Here is a 16940-nt window from a genome sequence, read left to right as displayed (position 1 = left end):
GTTCTGTTGGGAGTCTAACAGTGTTCTGTTGGGAGTCTAACAGTGTTGTGTTGGGAGTCTAACAGTGTTCTGTTGGGAGTCTAACAGTTTTCTGTTGGGAGTCTAACAGTGTTCTGTTGGGAGTCTAACAGTGCTCTGTTGGGAGTCTAACAGTGTTCTGTTGGGAGTCTAAGAGTGTTCTGTTGGGAGTGTAACAGTGTTCTGTTGGGAGTCTAACAGTGTTCTGTTGGGAGTGTAACAGTGTTCTGTTGGGAGTGTAACAGTGTTGTGTTGGGAGTCTAACAGTGTTCTGTTGGGAGTCTAACAGTGTTCTGTTGGGAGTCTAACAGTGTTCTGTTGGGAGTGTAACAGTGTTCTGTTGGGAGTGTAACAGTGTTCTGTTGGGAGTCTAACAGTGTTCTGTTGGGAGTCTAACAGTGTTCTGTTGGGAGTCTAACAGTGTTCTGTTGGGAGTCTAACAGTGTTGTGTTGGGAGTGTAACAGTGTTGTGTTGGGAGTCTAACAGTGTTCTGTTGGGGGTGTAACAGTGTTCTGTTGGGAGTCTAACAGTGTTCTGTTGGGAGTGTAACAGTGTTCTGTTGGGAGTCTAACAGTTTTCTGTTGGGAGTCTAACAGTGTTCTGTTGGGAGTCTAACAGTGTTGTGTTGGGAGTCTAACAGTGTTCTGTTGGGGGTGTCATGGTTGTGATGGGAGTGTAACAGTGTTGTGTTGGGAGTGTAACAGTGCTCTGTTGGGAGTGTCATGGTTGTGATGGGAGTCTAACAGTGTTCTGTTGGGAGTGTAACAGTACTCTTTTGGGAGTGTCATGGTTGTGATGGGAGTGTAACAGTGTTGTGTTGGGAGTGTCATGGTTGTGATGGGAGTCTAACAGTGTTCTGATGGGAGTGTAACAGTGTTCTGTTGGGAGTGTCATGGTTATGATGGGAGTCTAACAGTGTTCTGATGGGAGTGTAACAGTGTTCTGTTGGGAGTGTCATGGTTGTGATGGGAGTCTAACAGTGTTCTGTTGGGAGTCTAACAGTGTTCTGTTGGGAGTCTAACAGTGTTCTGTTGGGAGTCTAACAGTGTTCTGTTGGGAGTGTAACAGTGTTCTGTTGGGAGTCTAACAGTGTTCTGTTGGGAGTTTAACAGTGTTCTGTTGGGAGTCTAACAGTGCTCTGTTGGGAGTGTAACAGTGTTCTGTTGGGAGTCTAACAGTGTTCTGTTGGGAGTGTAACAGTGCTCTGTAAGGAGTCTAACAGTGCTCTGTTGGGAATCTAACAGTGCTCTGTTGGGAGTGTAACAGTGTTCTGTTGGGAGTCTAACAGTGTTGTGTTGGGAGTCTAACAGTGCTCTGTTGGGAGTCTAACAGTGCTCTGTTGGGAGTGTAACAGTGTTCTGTTGGGAGTCCAACAGTGTTCTGTTGGGAGTGTAACAGTGTTCTGTTGGGAGTGTAACAGTGTTCTGTTGGGAGTCTAACAGTGCTCTGTTGGGAGTGTAACAGTGTTCTGTTGGGAGTGTAACAGTGTTCTGTTGGGAGTCTAACAGTGTTCTGTTGGGAGTCTAACAGTGTTCTGTTGGGAGTCTAACAGTGTTCTGTTGGAAGTCTAACAGTGTTCTGTTGGGAGTATAACAGTGTTCTGTTGGGAGTCTAACAGTGTTCTGTTGGGAGTCTAACAGTGTTGTGTTGGGAGTCTAACAGTGTTCTGTTGGGAGTCTAACAGTGTTCTGTTGGGAGTCTAACAGTGTTCTGTTGGGAGTGTAACAGTGTTCTGTTGGGAGTGTAACAGTGTTCTGTTGGGAGTGTAACAGTGTTCTGTTGATAGTGTAACAGTGTTCTGTTGATAGTGTAACAGTGTTGTGTTGGGAGTCTAACAGTGTTCTGTTGGGGGTGTAACAGTGTTCTGTTGGGAGTCTAACAGTTTTCTGTTGGGAGTCTAACAGTGTTCTGTTGGGGGTGTCATGGTTGTGATGGGAGTGTAACAGTGTTGTGTTGGGAGTGTAACAGTGCTCTGTTGGGAGTGTCATGGTTGTGATGGGAGTCTAACAGTGTTCTGTTGGGAGTGTAACAGTGCTCTTTTGGGAGTGTCATGGTTGTGATGGGAGTGCAACAGTGTTGTGTTGGGAGTGTAACAGTGCTCTGTTGGGAGTGTCATGGTTGTGATGGGAGTCTAACAGTGTTCTGATCGGAGTGTAACAGTGTTCTGTTGGGAGTGTAACAGTGTTGTGTTGGGAGTGTCATGGTTGTGATGGGAGTGTAACAGTGTTCTGATGGGAGTGTAACAGTGTTCTGTTGGGAGTGTAACAGTGTTGTGTTGGGAGTGTAACAGTGTTCTGTTGGGAGTCTAACAGTGTTCTGTTGGGAGTCTAACAGTGTTCTGTTGGGAGTCTAACAGTGTTCTGTTGGGAATCTAACAGTGCTCTGTTGGGAGTGTAACAGTCTTCTGTTGGGAGTCTAACAGTGTTCTGTTGGGAGTCTAACAGTGCTCTGTTGGGAGTGTAACAGTGCTCTGTTGGGAGTCTAACAGTGCTCTGTTGGGAGTCTAACAGTGCTCTGTTGGGAGTGTAACAGTGTTCTGTTGGGAGTCCAACAGTGTTCTGTTGGGAGTGTAACAGTGTTCTGTTGGGAGTGTAACAGTGTTCTGTTGGGAGTCTAACAGTGTTCTGTTGGGAGTCTAACAGTGCTCTGTTGGGAGTGTAACAGTGTTCTGTTGGGAGTCTAACAGTGTTCTGTTGGGAGTGTAACAGTGTTGTGTTGGGAGTGTAACAGTGCTCTGTAAGGAGTCTAACAGTGCTCTGTTGGGAATCTAACAGTGCTCTGTTGGGAGTGTAACAGTGTTCTGTTGGGAGTCTAACAGTGTTGTGTTGGGAGTCTAACAGTGTTGTGTTGGGAGTCTAACAGTGTTCTGTTGGGAGTCTAACAGTGTTCTGTTGGGAGTCTAACAGTGTTCTGTTGGGAGTCTAACAGTGTTCTGTTGGGAGTGTAACAGTGTTCTGTTGGGAGTGTAACAGTGTTCTGTTGATAGTGTAACAGTGTTGTGTTGGGAGTCTAACAGTGTTCTGTTGGGGGTGTAACAGTGTTCTGTTGGGAGTCTAACAGTTTTCTGTTGGGAGTCTAACAGTGTTCTGTTGGGAGTCTAAGAGTGTTCTGTTGGGGGTGTCATGGTTGTGATGGGAGTGTAACAGTGTTGTGTTGGGAGTGTAACAGTGCTCTGTTGGGAGTGTCATGGTTGTGATGGGAGTCTAACAGTGTTCTGTTGGGAGTGTAACAGTGCTCTTTTGGGAGTGTCATGGTTGTGATGGGAGTGCAACAGTGTTGTGTTGGGAGTGTAACAGTGCTCTGTTGGGAGTGTCATGGTTGTGATGGGAGTCTAACAGTGTTCTGATGGGAGTGTAACAGTGTTCTGTTGGGAGTGTAACATTGTTGTGTTGGGAGTGTCATGGTTGTGATGGGAGTGTAACAGTGTTCTGATGGGAGTGTAACAGTGTTCTGTTGGGAGTGTAACAGTGTTGTGTTGGGAGTGTAACAGTGTTCTGTTGGGAGTGTCATGGTTGTGGTGGGAGTGTAACAGTGTTGTGTTTGGAGTGTAACAGTGTTCTGTTGGGAGTGTCACTGTTGTGTTGGGAGTGTCATGGTTGTGTTGGGAGTGTAACAGTGTTCTGTTGGGAGTGCCACTGTTGTGTTGGGAGCAGAGTATGTGAGAGGAGCATAGCTGCAGCAGAGGGAGGAGTGGAGTGTGCCCAATTTGACTGGAGCGCGCTGCGAGATTCACAAAGGCTGGAGCGTCGGGCTTCTTTCCCGCTCCAATTTCAGTCCAGTAGCGCTAACTTCACCAGCTCAGGGCATGCCTGGCCCAGCATGCATTTGTAGTCTACTTGTGTGCTGCTACAGCCCCTTACTGTAGCTACTCGCATGGAGTTTGCTAAATATTTCTATAAAGAAACTGATAAAACACAGGTGCTAAATCAAGGTGACTTACAAAGGTGAGGTCCAAGAGCAAGAGAGGGAGTGTGGTGATGTAGAGTCCACAACTAAAGAATCATTGTGAAATATTTTTAAAAAACATATCAGAAAGCATGATGGTGTACTTACTGCATGCACATGCTAAAAGAAAGGAAGGAGGTGGGTAGATTACTAAGTGTGTCATTGTCACAAAGTATATACAGTTGAAGTCGGAAGTTTATATACTCTAGGTTGGAGTCATTAAAACTCGTTTTTCAACTACTTCACAAATTTCTTGTTAACAAACTATAGTTTTGGCATGTCGGTTAGGACATCTACTTTGTGCATGACACAAGTACATTTTCCAACAATTGTTTACAGACAGATTGTTTCACTTATAATTAACTGTATCACAATTCCAGTGGGTCAGAAGTTTACATACATTAAGTTGACTGTGTCTTTAAACAGCTTGGAAAATTCCAGAAAATGATGTCATGGCTTTAGAAGCTTCTGATAGGCTAATTGACATAATTTGAGTCAATTGGAGGTGTACCTTTGGATGTATTTCAAGGCCTACCTTCAAACTCAGTGCCTCTTTGCTTGACTTCATGGGAAAATCAAAAGAAATCAGCCAAGACCTCAGAATTTTTTTTTTAGACCTCCACAAGTCTGGTTCATCCTTGGGAGCAATGTCCAAACGCCTGAAGGTACCATGTTTATCTGTACAAACAATAGTACGCAAGTATAAACACCATGGGACCACGCAGCAGACCATTGTTGGGGGATTTGATTGATTTTGGCCCAATAGGCCTGGCACGTTCAAGGAGCTTTTCAGTTTTGATTGGGTTATTTGGCCTAATAATCAAAACACTTTTACACCTTTACACTTTTGAATAAGGTGTTATCAATAATTTTATACAAACAGAATCAGGAAATAAGATAGCCCACTTCAGGTCTCAATGTTCTGTGGAAACATTAAACCCCTTTGTCTACATCGTTCACACAGTCTCAGCTTTAACATTTAGGCCTACCTATAGAATCATTTTAAAACAACTCTGCATCTCTGCCCAGCCTGGCAAGAGTGGCCAAAAGGGTGTTACGTATCCCCAGTGGCTCTGCAAGTGAGGAGATGATATTATCCGCTGCTGTCCGGCTCTCCAGGCACCATCGCATCAGCCTGAAGCCACAGACTGGCCAAACTCGTGTTTCTAAAAATGAATTAAAAAAATGAATTTAAAGGCACTAATAAGTCATTTTTCATTTAATGTTTATTTAATTCGAAGTAAGTCCAAGCCTATATGGGCAATTTATAGACTATAATGATTAAATACAACTATTGTGTCGCAAATGCTTCACAATGTTTTTCTTTGTAGGCTATAGACTTGAAATAATAATACTATAGCCTAAATAATTAATTTTAGTTATTTATTTCTTAGGCTCCCTGTCTGGCTCCTGACCTATTTACAGTTTATATGCTGTTTAATATGACATGTAACCAATTTGAAATGATTTGCGCTTCTTACTGCACGTTCACCTTTTCATGTTTATTCAAATACTTTTCATTCAAATCCATATGGTTTGGTTTCAAATCTTCAAAACTAAATGGTAGGTCCAGGTATTCACAAAAAATGGCTGCTGTTTAAATAGTGATTTTAATGGACGGAGCGAATTTAGAGCAGCAGTTTTTTTCCAGTGAGTGTGGAGCGGTTTTTAACGGAGCGGATGGAAAGGACATGGAGTGCTGAGCAATGAGCGGGATTTCCAACAGCTCAACTACGCTCACTTTTGTGTTGGGAGTGTCACTGTGGTTGTGAGTGTCACTGTGGTTGTGAGTGTCACTGTGGTTGTGAGTGTCACTGTGGTTGTGAGTGTAACTGTGGTTGTGAGTGTAACTGTTGTGTTGGGAGTGTAACTGTTGTGTTGGAGAAGTGTCCTTTACTGATTTGTCACTCTCTGACCAGGTGTCTGTTCTCTCTTCCTTTTTTGCTGATCACAGAGACGTAGCCCGGTAAGTGTTCCTCCGTTCTGTTCTGTTTCCCTGGGCTGGGGTAAATAACAAACACTTTTTGTCCCTCTGTGCATCCTGTAACCTGCTGGGGGAGTGGAGAGGGGTGGGGTTGATTGCTGAAATGACAGATCAGGAAAAGATGGCTAAGAAGATATAGGTTTTGTCTTCTAAGTCCCTGGGTGATTCTCAGTCTTTCTTTGATTCCTTGTGTCCTCTCTCCTTGCCTTCTCTCTTCACCTCCCTCTTGACATTTTGAGAAGGAGTTGGGGAGAGGATGGGAGGAGATGATGCAAGCAATCGAGGAAGGACTTTTGAGATTCACCCAATGTTGACAGATTTACCCTTTGATCTGTCAATTCAGACACACCTCAGCTGATCCTCTATCTCCCTCACTCCCTCCTTCTTTCTCCTCCCTCTCTTTTCCTTCTTGTCGTTTCTCATTGAGAGTTATTTCATGCACTGTATCCTGACTAACAAGCATCACTCTCTGTCTTGGTCTCTTTCTTTCTCTCATTTCCTCTCTCTCTCTCTCTCTCTCTCTCTCTCAATTTCAATTTAAGGACTTTATTGGCATGATAAACATATGTTTAAAATTGCCGAAACAAGTGAAATAGATAATAAACAAAAGTGAAAAAAAAAGAATTGACTGTAAACATTACACTCACAAAAGTTCAAAAAGAATAAAGACATTTCAAATGTCATATTATGTGCAAATAGTTAAAGTACAAAAGGGAAAATAAATAAACATAAATATAGGTTGTATTTACAACGGTGTTTGTTCATCACTGGTTGCCCTTTTCTTGTGGCAACAGGTCACAATTATTGCTGCTGTGATGCACACTGTGGTATTTCACACAATACATATGGGAGTTTATCAAAATTGGATTTGTTTTTGAATTCTTTGTGGGTCTGTGTAATCTGAGGGAAATATGTGTCTCTATGGTCATACATTTGGCAGGAGGTGAGGAAGTGCAGCTCAGTTTTCGCCTCATTTTGTTGGTGGAGTCTGTACATAGTCAAAGTTGTCCTTAATTTTGGGTCAGGTATTCTGCCACTGTACTTTCTGTTTAGGGCCAAATAGCATTCTAGTTTGCTCAGTTTTTTTGTAAATTCTTTCCAATGTGTCAAGTAATGATCTTTTTTGTTTTCTCATGATTTGGTTGGGTCTAATTATGTTGCTGTCCTGGGGGTCTGTTTGTGTTTGTGAACAGAGCCCCAGGACCAGCTTGCTTAGGGGACTCTTCTCCAGGTTCATCTCTCTGTAGGTGATGGCTTTGTTATGGAATGTTTGGGAATCGCTTCCTTTTAGGTGGTTGTAGAATTTAACGTCTCTTTTCTGGATTTTGATAATTAGCGGGTAGACCTCACAACCATAAAGGGCAATGCGTTCTATAACTGATTCAAGTATTTTTAGCCAGATCCAAATTGATATGTTGAAATGTATGTTACTTTTGATTGCATAGAAGGTCCTTATTGCCTTGTCTCCCAGATCGTTCACAGCTTTGTGGAAGTTACCTGTAGCGCTGATGTTGATGAGTTATGAATCATATTTTGTGTGCTCTAGGGCAAGTGTCTAGATGGAATTTGTATTTGTGGTCCTGGCGACAGGACCTTTTTTGGAACACCATTATTTTGGTCCTACTGAGATTTACTCAGGGCCCAGGTCTGACAGAATCTGTGCGGAAGATCTAGGTGCTGCTGTAGGCCCTCCTTGGTTGGGGACAGAAGCACCAGATCATCAGCAGACAGTAGACATTCGACTTCAGATTCTAGTAGGGTGAGGCCGGGTGCTGCAGGCTGTTCTAGTGCCCTCGCCAATTCGTTGATATACATGTTGAAGAGGGTGGGGCTTAAGCTGCATCCTTGTCTCACCCCCCGGCCCTGTGGAAATAAATGTGTGTTTTTTGCCAATTTTAACCCCACACTTATTTGTGTACATGGATGTCGTATGTTTTTCCCCCAACACCACTTTCCATAAATTTGTATAGCAGGCCCTCATGCCAAATTGGGTTATTGTTGAAATCAACAAAGCATAAGAAGACTTTGCCTTTGTTTTGGTTTGTTTGTCAATTAGGGTGTGCAGGGTGAATACGTGGTCTGTCGTACGGTAATTTGGTAAAAAGCCAATTTGACATTTGCTCAGTACATTGTTTTTGCTGAGGAAATGTCTGCTGTTAATGATAATGCAGAGGATTTTCCCAAGGTTCCTCTATACGCATATCCCATGGTAGTTATTGTCTGTCTGTCTGTCTGTCTCTGTCTGTCTGTCTCTGTCTGTCTGTCTGTCTCTGTCTCTGTCTCTGTCTCTGTCTCTGTCTCTGTCTGTCTGTCTGTCTGTCTGTCTGTCTGTCTGTCTGTCTGTCTGTCTGTCTGTCTGTCTCTGTCTGTCTCTGTCTGTCTCTGTCTGTCTCTGTCTGTCTCTGTCTGTCTCTGTCTGTCTCTGTCTGTCTGTCTGTCTGTCTGTCTGTCTGTCTGTCTGTCTCTACCTCTGGGTTTCTCTCTCTCTCTCTACCTCTGGGTTTCTGCATCTCTCACTCTGTCATTATGCTGTCTCATCTGTCTCTCCTCAATGCTGTGCAGGTTGTGCAATGTCTTGAGCTTACATGATGCTTTAAAGACCAACTCTTTCTGTTTCTGACAGCTTTCTGTGCCTATTGAGACTCATGCTAGAAAGCTGTAGAATGGATTCTAATGGCTATTATACAATTATCAAATATTATTTTAATTCATGTAACTGCATTTTGTGTCACTTTCAGTAACAACAAGCAATATTCTATACTCCCTTCCATGCAGAAATGTGCATTGTTTTATTTATTTTAAAAAACATGTCAGCTCGTAAGTCCTAAGGCCAATAGCTACTAGATTGTTCCACAGTATTTCTGAGTGAATAGGCCTAATATTAGTCATCCACTTCCCCGTGGAGACAGGGCAGCCAATGGTCTCATCCGATTAGCTCATCCTAAGGTTATAGAGACCATCTTCTGACCTTCGCTAGTAGACAGGCTCCCTCCTGGAAATACTGTATGTAATGTGAACATTCAACATGGTGTTACTCATGGATTTTAAACCCCTTTAATATTTCCATATAAGTCATTTGAGTGTAAAATGTAGTGTGATATGTTTTTATGTTGTCTTTTACAAATGTATGTTTTTATTACAGGGGTTGATGAATAAGGACTGTGGTAAGTATCTAAGATTTCTTATCTTGTTTTTGTTGTCGCTTTCGCTAAATGCTTCGGTTAGAAACAAAACTCAAGTAATTGACTAGTTTCTGTTTTAGTGTGTGTGAGGCAGTTGACCTGCATGTCTGTGAATGAATCTCTCCTCAGGTGAAGAGATACAGGTAGCTCGGCCAAGACGTTCTGCACCCATTGCAGCCCCCACGTTAGCAGCCCCGGTGCTACAAGCCCCCAGGTACGTCTCTGTCTGTCCCCTTTTCATCTGTCAGCTACACCCACGCCCCCTCCCCAATGCCCCAACCCCCAGGTACATCACTGTCTGTCCCCCACTGACCTGTCTCGCCCCAGGGCTCGGTACTGTTACTCCTTGTATATAACCTCGTTATTGTTTTTATTGTGTTATTATTTAGCAAATATTTGTCTTACTTTTTAACTCTGCAACAAAAACCTGTTGTATTCAGAAAATATGACCAATAAAAAAATCATACCTCGGCACTTTCATTAACCTCTGACTTCCAATCTCATGACTACTCAACAATCACTGATTTAGTGACGTTAAGTTAAAGACTGATACATCCCCTTCCTTCCCTCGTGACATGAATACATCTCCGGTTGTAGTATGCTGAGTGAGGTGACTGAAGTGTCTGTGGAAGTCTCTGTGTTAGTGTGATGGTTTGACTCCCTCTGCTGTACCATCTCCCTGTGTTGAGTGAGCCGACTGAAGCGTGTCTGTGATAGTCTCTGTGATGGTCTGACTAACACTGTCTGTCACTTCTTATCTCCCTCCACTCCCTCAGTCGTACCAGACGATGCTACAGCCTACTAACCCTGTCTGTCTCTGTCACGCTCTCTATCTCCCTCCCAGAAGTAAGAAATCCCCAGCAGTACCACTACCAGAGAAGGAACCAGCCCCAGTACCAGCCCCAGTACCAGCCCCAGTACCAGCCCCAGTACTAGAGGACGCTACAGCCTTATTTGGACCTCCCCTGGAGACAGCCTTCAGAGAACAGAAGACTGAAGGTACAACTCTCTGCCGCATCTATCTTTGTCACTGTCATTCTTTCTTTCTGTGTGTGTGTGTTTGGTTGTGATTGAGTGTGTTTCTACCTTGTTTGGTTGTGATTGAGCGTGTTTCTACCTTGTTTGGTTGTGATTGAGCGTGTTTCTACCTTGTTTGGTTGTGATTGAGCGTGTTTCTACCTTGTTTGGTTGTGATTGAGCGTGTTTCTACCTTGTTTGGTTGTGATTGAGCGTGTTTCTACCTTGTTTGGTTGTGATTGAGCGTGTTTCTACCTTGTTTGGTTGTGATTGAGCGTGTTTCTACCTTGTTTGGTTGTGATTGAGCGTGTTTCTACCTTGTTTGGTTGTGATTGAGCACTGTAACAACTCTGTGACTTGTTGTGATCCACTAAGGCTGGCAGTGACACTAAAGACACTGCACCAGAATAACACCAACAACATGGATGCTTTTTATCACCTACACTGCCTCTCTACCACCTCTAAAGACACTGTCCCTCTTTCCTGTCACCTGCACACACTGCCACTATGTCTTGCACACTAAACATTTCACAAACACACTAAGGGTCAGAGGCACTATGAGGTTACGTTTGGTTCCTCCGTGGTTGGTTTGCTGTGATGTCATGTGGATCCTCCCCTCATCCCTCTTCCAGTCACGGTGGATTTAGCTCTGCAGGCTCTGGGATGATGGGAAGCTCTTAGATGGTTATGTAACTACCTGTTGAGGCATAGCTAATGTCACCACACACATACAGTACAGCAGCCGTTCCTTTTTAACACTGTCCATTCAGAGATAGAACTATGTGGATAATGTCCCTACATGTAATATCTCCCGTTCTCAATGGAGTGGAACAGTTCTGAGGAACTGATAGTGTTCCTAAGATCTCTTCATTGTTCCCTCTTAGTCAGGTAGTTTTTGAAAAATACAATTTGTTCTGAGGGACTCAAATGAAAATAAATCCATCTCTTTTTAAGTAATGGTTATAGATGAAGTGTCTCTTTTTTACCACAGTGTTTGGTTATTTTTGATCTGACATGTTTAGGCTAATGCTAACATTACTTTGTTTTTAGGAATTTTAAGTCCCCCTGAGGTATTTTTATTTAGCTCATGATACTGAAACCTCCTCTATGTTATGTCTCCTGTCTGTTTTGAATGTAGTGGGAATATCTGAGCAGGTGGTGTGTGACGTGTGGGGTGCTCCTCTACCTGAGTCTGAGTCACTGAGCCCAGACTTCTCTTTCACCAGAACCTTCTCCACAGGAAGTATGTTTTCTGTTTATGTTGCACTTCCTGGAATGACTCTGGAATGACTGCACGGAACCATCCACTCACCTCATAAACAAACTCACCCTCACGAATGAAACTAACGAGCGATCTGTGAATGAGCACGCCATTAACTCTCTCTCTTCCTCTGCAGCCTGTACTAATGCACTAATTTCATCCATTATTAGTTTGAGAAATAATTAAATCCATATACCATAGAGTTCAGATTAGATCGGGTAGATTTACTAATGTTGAGCATCATGATTCAATCACCTCTTCCTCCCTGCATCTGCATCTGCCATGGGTTATGGGCCATATGCATGGTGGTGTATGTCATGGGGGTGTATAGTATTTCCTGTCCTGCGCTGGTGTGGTGCAGCCAGACACTAACCCCAGTGGCCTCTAGATGGTGCCACCCTTTATAGTGCCATGCTGTTCATGGCCGCACTGATGTCATTGCAGCTCCGCCTCCGCTTCCGCCCAAGAATGTCCCAACCTCCCCCCCTCCGACCAGCTCCCCCTCTGCAGATGCTGCCGGTAAGACCCCTCGATCCCTCCCTCCAGCCCTCCTCCCTTCCCTCCCTTCTTCGCTACACCTCATATATCTCCAAACCATCCCCTCTTTGTATGTTTAATTGTTCTCTGTATTGCTTTCTTTTTCTTGCATTTGCTGTCTCTCTCTCTCTATCTCTGTCGGCTCTCTCTCATTCTCATACAAACTGTTATGATCCTCTCTCCCTGCACATGACTGTCTGTCAGAATTGTCAGTATCGACAGAAGGCTCAGAAAGGAAGACCTCCATCCCAAACCTGGACAACATTTTCGGCCCAGCGGAGCCCTCTGCCTTTGGCGAGGAGTCTGCCGACAAGTGGGTCTGCTTCAGCGAGGAATTGGCAGCCTCTGAAAGACCGCCCCCTCCGAAGGACCCAGCCCCGCCCCTATCAACGTCCCCAGCCCCTCCAGAAGATCCCCCCGCCTCTCCTGTACCCACCTCCCCTCTCCCTTCGGAAGACCCTTCTCCCTCTCTCCCCCCTCTCCCTACCTCCCCTCCCCCACAGGAAGAACCGGTCTCTTCTTTACCCAACTCTGAAACCCCTACAGAGGAACCAGCACTCCGCCTACCCACAGTTCCACCCGTGCCTAAAGACCCTACACCCCCACCCACACCACTTCCACCAAAGGACCATACACCACACCCCACTCCTCTACCCACCATTGTCCCCCCTCTTGACCCACCCCCCAGCATTGCCGCTGTTCCCCCAATCCCTTCACCCCCCAGTGTTGCCCCTGTCCCCCCTGCGGTCCCCTCTCCTCCCAAAGCAAGAACACCTGTCTCCCCCACCAGCCCCCCTGGCCATGCCATTGTGGACGAGCCCTCACGCACCATCCCCCCACCCCTCCTCTTTGTCGAGGAGGAACGGAAGAGTCCTGAAGGGGCAGCTCCGCCTGTCCCGCCTGCCCCATCGAACGAGGGCCTTGTTGAAACCGCCGCCTCGCCCAAAGATGTTGGCCAGGTGTCCCGTGCTGCGCCTCCACCTCCTCCACCCCCTACGTACAGGGCAGTTGTGTCCTCGCCAGGACCCACGACAGAGGGCATGGGTAGTGGTGAGTACCCCCAAGCGTCACACTCATTCATAACAGAAAAACCCACCTGACCACTGTCGGAATCAGTCTGTCTGTGTTGTAGAGATTTTCTGCTGTATCATGCAGTTAGCTAGTGTAAGCACATACTTGACAGGTTGTCATTGTAAATAAAGAGTTGGTTCTTAACTGACTAGCTATTTAAGGCAATGATTAGATTGGTGTGGCTCTTTGCCTGGAGTGGCTCATTGAAATCTACTGTGAATAGGAGATATCGTCATTACATTGTTTAATGTTGCTAGATTAATGCGGACTGACTCCCATATCACAATCGTCAAAGTTAAACACATTACATACTGTATATGAGCTGTGGAGGTACTGTACAGAAACTCTGCCTGCTCTTGTTTAGATGTACAGCTTGTCTTACAAAACAGTATATCACATTGAGGCTGTGTGTGTGTGTGTGGCTGTGTGTGTGTGTGGCTATGTGTGTGTGTGGCTGTGTGTGGCTGTGTGTGTCTGTGTCTATGTGTGTGTGTGTGTGTGGCTGTGTGTGGCTGTGTCTGTGTGTGGCTGTGTCTGTGTGTGGCTGTGTCTGTGTGTGGCTGTGTCTGTGTGTGGCTGTGTCTGTGTGTGTCTGTGTGTGGCTGTGGCTGTGTCTGTGTGTGTCTGTGTGTGGCTGTGGCTGTGTGTGGCTGTGTGTGGCTGTGTCTGTGTGTGGCTGTGTGTGGCTGTGTCTGTGTGTGGCTGTGTGTGTGTCTGGCTGTGTGTGTGTGTGTGTGTGTGTGTGTGTGTGTGTGTGTGTGTGTGTGTGTGGCTGAGTGTGTATGGATGTGTGTTATCAGTAAGAATTGGGTTGAGAACTCTCAGCCAATGAACCCATTTCTCCCTGTCTATTTAACCTTTACTGCAGTGGGCTAAATCAGGGTCACACAGAGTGTTTCTTGGTAGTCTTAAACAAATCTACTTTCAAACAAAAGTATACACCTCATGCACATGATTATGGGCTTAAAAAAAATAAGAAACCTGTACCATGTCAGATATAGAGTTGAAATTAATTACATTTTGTGTTTGCATCCCAATATTATACTTTATATATATCACACGAAGACTGAAATACAGGGGCGGTCCAGGCTGTTCTGCCACCCTAGGCGAGACAAAAAAAGTGACACTCCCCGCAGAACTAGAATAGTTCCAGTAAGCAAAATGTTGTTGAAAAGACATCTAAAATATGTATTTTCCAGACGTTGAAGTTAGGTTCAATTTAAATTATGAATGAAAGTTGAAAATATATCATATTCTAGACATGTATGTTTGGGCCAAATCAAGGCTGGTCCCGACTGGACAAAATCTGAACCAATCATCGGTTCTGACTTTGTCCGGACCGGACCAAAAATCAATGTCCATATACGTTGAAATCAAGGCCGGTCCAGACTGCACCAAAAGAAGATGTCCTAAAGGTGTCGGCCCGTGCTTACTGAGGTATAGCCTACAGTGTCACCTGAAGTAGAGTTTTAGGAATGCCCTTCTATATGGTAGGTCCACCATTTGTAAAACACCAAAAGAGACGACCAAAAGAGACTTCCTAAAGAAGTCAGCGTCAGTCCGTGCTTACTGGGGTGTAGCCGACCATGTCGGCCTACAATGGAATTTTCTGAATGCCCATCCATGTGGTAGGCCCACCGTTTGTAAAACAGGCTGTTGCATTGGCTTTATTTGTCATGATTCCTGTGACTAATCAATTTGGCTATTTAAGCTCTGACTATCAGCTACCCAACTTTATCAGGAGTTATCCTGAGCCTATTTTCAATATTTACACAGCAGGAAATGCAGAAGGATTTTATTTTGCGCTATGATCAAAAAAATTGACAGATACAAACTTGAAACTACTCATGACAATTTAGCCCAAGGGATGAAACTCCTGCATAGCAATTGTGAGTAGCCTGATTGTTTATTCCATATTGTTCACTTTACCTGGACCTGTCCTGTTTTTAGGATTTAGGTTTTTAGGTTGTTAGCATGTCAGCACATTTTTTTATTTGATTCGGCGCAATTTAGGTTAGGCTATTTGATCGGAGAAACCTGCATGATGTTAAAAGTTTCCTTCTCATTACATTGTCATCCATTTTCTCTCCAGCCTGTAGGCTACAGAAAGGCCACATACTGTACTATTTCTACCACTATATCTGCTACATGATTTATATTAGATCATTTTTTTGACAGAACTTTGGTGGAGTGCTGAAGCAATGCATCTCTCCAACAGTACCCTGGAGAAGCGTGCTGGGAATGGACAAGATAAATATTTTGTGTCCCTGCCTTTGACAAAGTGGGCACTGCTTATCACAGGGCAGCATTAGCGCTCACCTAAAATGCCTATATGCCACTGGTTGAGAGAAATTATCATTGTTTTTGGGCAGAATTCTGAGGTTTTATATTTGTTGTTGGAGGTGCATCTTGGTCCTCGTCAATCTGCTGCCTAATCCTGCCTAATGAGCGGGCCAGTCTTGCTGAAATATAGCTCAACCGTTTGACGAGGAAAAACACTGGATGTTTGGCGTCTTTAAAAAATATATATATTTATTAATTATGAAATTATTAAAAAGATTAATAACAGTCCAGCCATGAGGCCACTAGAGGCCTGCAGGAAAGGGCTACAATGATTTACACCACACACAATCTTGCTTTACAATCATCACAAACTCTGTTATGTAGTATTGTTCTTCTGTAGACCAGACATTGTAGTGTACATGACCATGAGGAGGACAAGGACAGTTTGTTTAGTTTAACACAAAGGGAATGGGAAACCAGGTTTGAGGACTGAAAACACAGCTGGGACAGATCTCGCTGACGCAGCACATCGGTACAGTGGACAAATCCAAATCCAGATTTGTCCGGTACAGTGGACAAATCAAGTACAGTGGACAAATCCAGTTAACAACCCAAATAGCACTGTATCAAAATGCACACTGAACACTGAACAGGCAACCATGGGACTGGTGTGTGTTGTGTTTCACTGGAATTATTCAGCTCAGTAGCAATTCAATCAAACATAATGTTCTGTAAACAGGAAACCAGGTTAACCAATCATTATTCCAGAATGTACTAGATGTTCTGGACTCTGTCGTCTGGTCAGTTTTTTGTTTTCATGTCCAAGGATCTCCCCAGATTGTAATGTTCTAACTCTCTGGACAGTGATGTCATGATGTTCTAACTCTCTGGACAGTGATGTCATGATGTTCTAACTCTCTGGACAGTGATGTCATGATGTTCTAACTCTCTGGACAGTGATGTCATGATGTTCTAACTCTCTGGACGGTGATGTCATGATGTTCTAACTCTCTGGACGGTGATGTCATGATGTTCTAACTCTCTGGACGGTGATGTCATGATGTTCTAACTCTCTGGAGGGTGATGTCATGATGTTCTAACTCTCTGGAGGGTGATGTCATGATGTTCTAACTCTCTGGAGGGTGATGTCATGATGTTCTAACTCTCTGGACGGTGATGTCATGATGTTCTAACTCTCTGGACGGTGATGTCATGATGTTGTAACCCAGATGTCTTCTTGTCCCCATACAGGAGCATCCTCTCCGGCTCGTCCTGCTACACCGTCAGCTCCATCAGCGGTTTTCAGCAGCCCCACCCCGCCCCCTCCCCCTCCACGTCCCACCTCACGACCCAAATTGCCCCCTGGAAAACCCAGCAAGGGGGACATGGTATGTGATATCGTCCATCTCTATTTACACTGTCCTTAAACAGAAACAACAACAGCTCAAATCCCGCCTCAAAAAGCACACTCCCCCTCTTAAGATGTTTATACTGTATGGTACCTCCATATCTTGAGATATCTGTACTTTACATTTTTTATGGTTTCACTTTTAGCCCTCCAAAAATGTATGCTGAACTGTGAGGGTGTCTGAACATAAAAACAGTGATACTATTAAATCCTGTAATCTCTCTCTCTCTCTC

At 44.3% G+C, this 16940-nt stretch overlaps 1 protein-coding gene across 8 annotated transcripts in view; it reads left to right on the top strand.

Moving 5' to 3' along the window:
• The window catches only part of sgip1a (SH3GL interacting endocytic adaptor 1a), a 109436-nt gene that overhangs the window by 74987 nt on the left and 17509 nt on the right, over positions 1-16940 (top strand). For 7 of the 8 annotated variants that reach the window (XM_071346212.1, XM_071346211.1, XM_071346216.1 and 4 more), the window contains 7 exons: positions 9091-9112; positions 9260-9344; positions 9975-10129; positions 11286-11390; positions 11853-11927; positions 12150-12995; positions 16551-16687. In XM_071346212.1, the coding sequence (XP_071202313.1) occupies positions 9091-9112; positions 9260-9344; positions 9975-10129; positions 11286-11390; positions 11853-11927; positions 12150-12995; positions 16551-16687 (1425 nt within the window). Of the gene's footprint in view, positions 1-2978; positions 5931-9090; positions 9113-9259; positions 9345-9974; positions 10130-11285; positions 11391-11852; positions 11928-12149; positions 12996-16550; positions 16688-16940 lie in introns of those variants that run through there. The other variant, XM_071346217.1, reaches the window with a different exon arrangement.

This window comes from Salvelinus alpinus, chromosome 16 (genome assembly GCF_045679555.1).
Source record: "Salvelinus alpinus chromosome 16, SLU_Salpinus.1, whole genome shotgun sequence".
NCBI classification, from domain to species: Eukaryota; Metazoa; Chordata; class Actinopteri; order Salmoniformes; family Salmonidae; genus Salvelinus; species Salvelinus alpinus.
The sequence above is the reverse complement of the archived record's forward strand: the minus strand, read 5'-3'. Positions and strand labels throughout refer to the sequence as shown.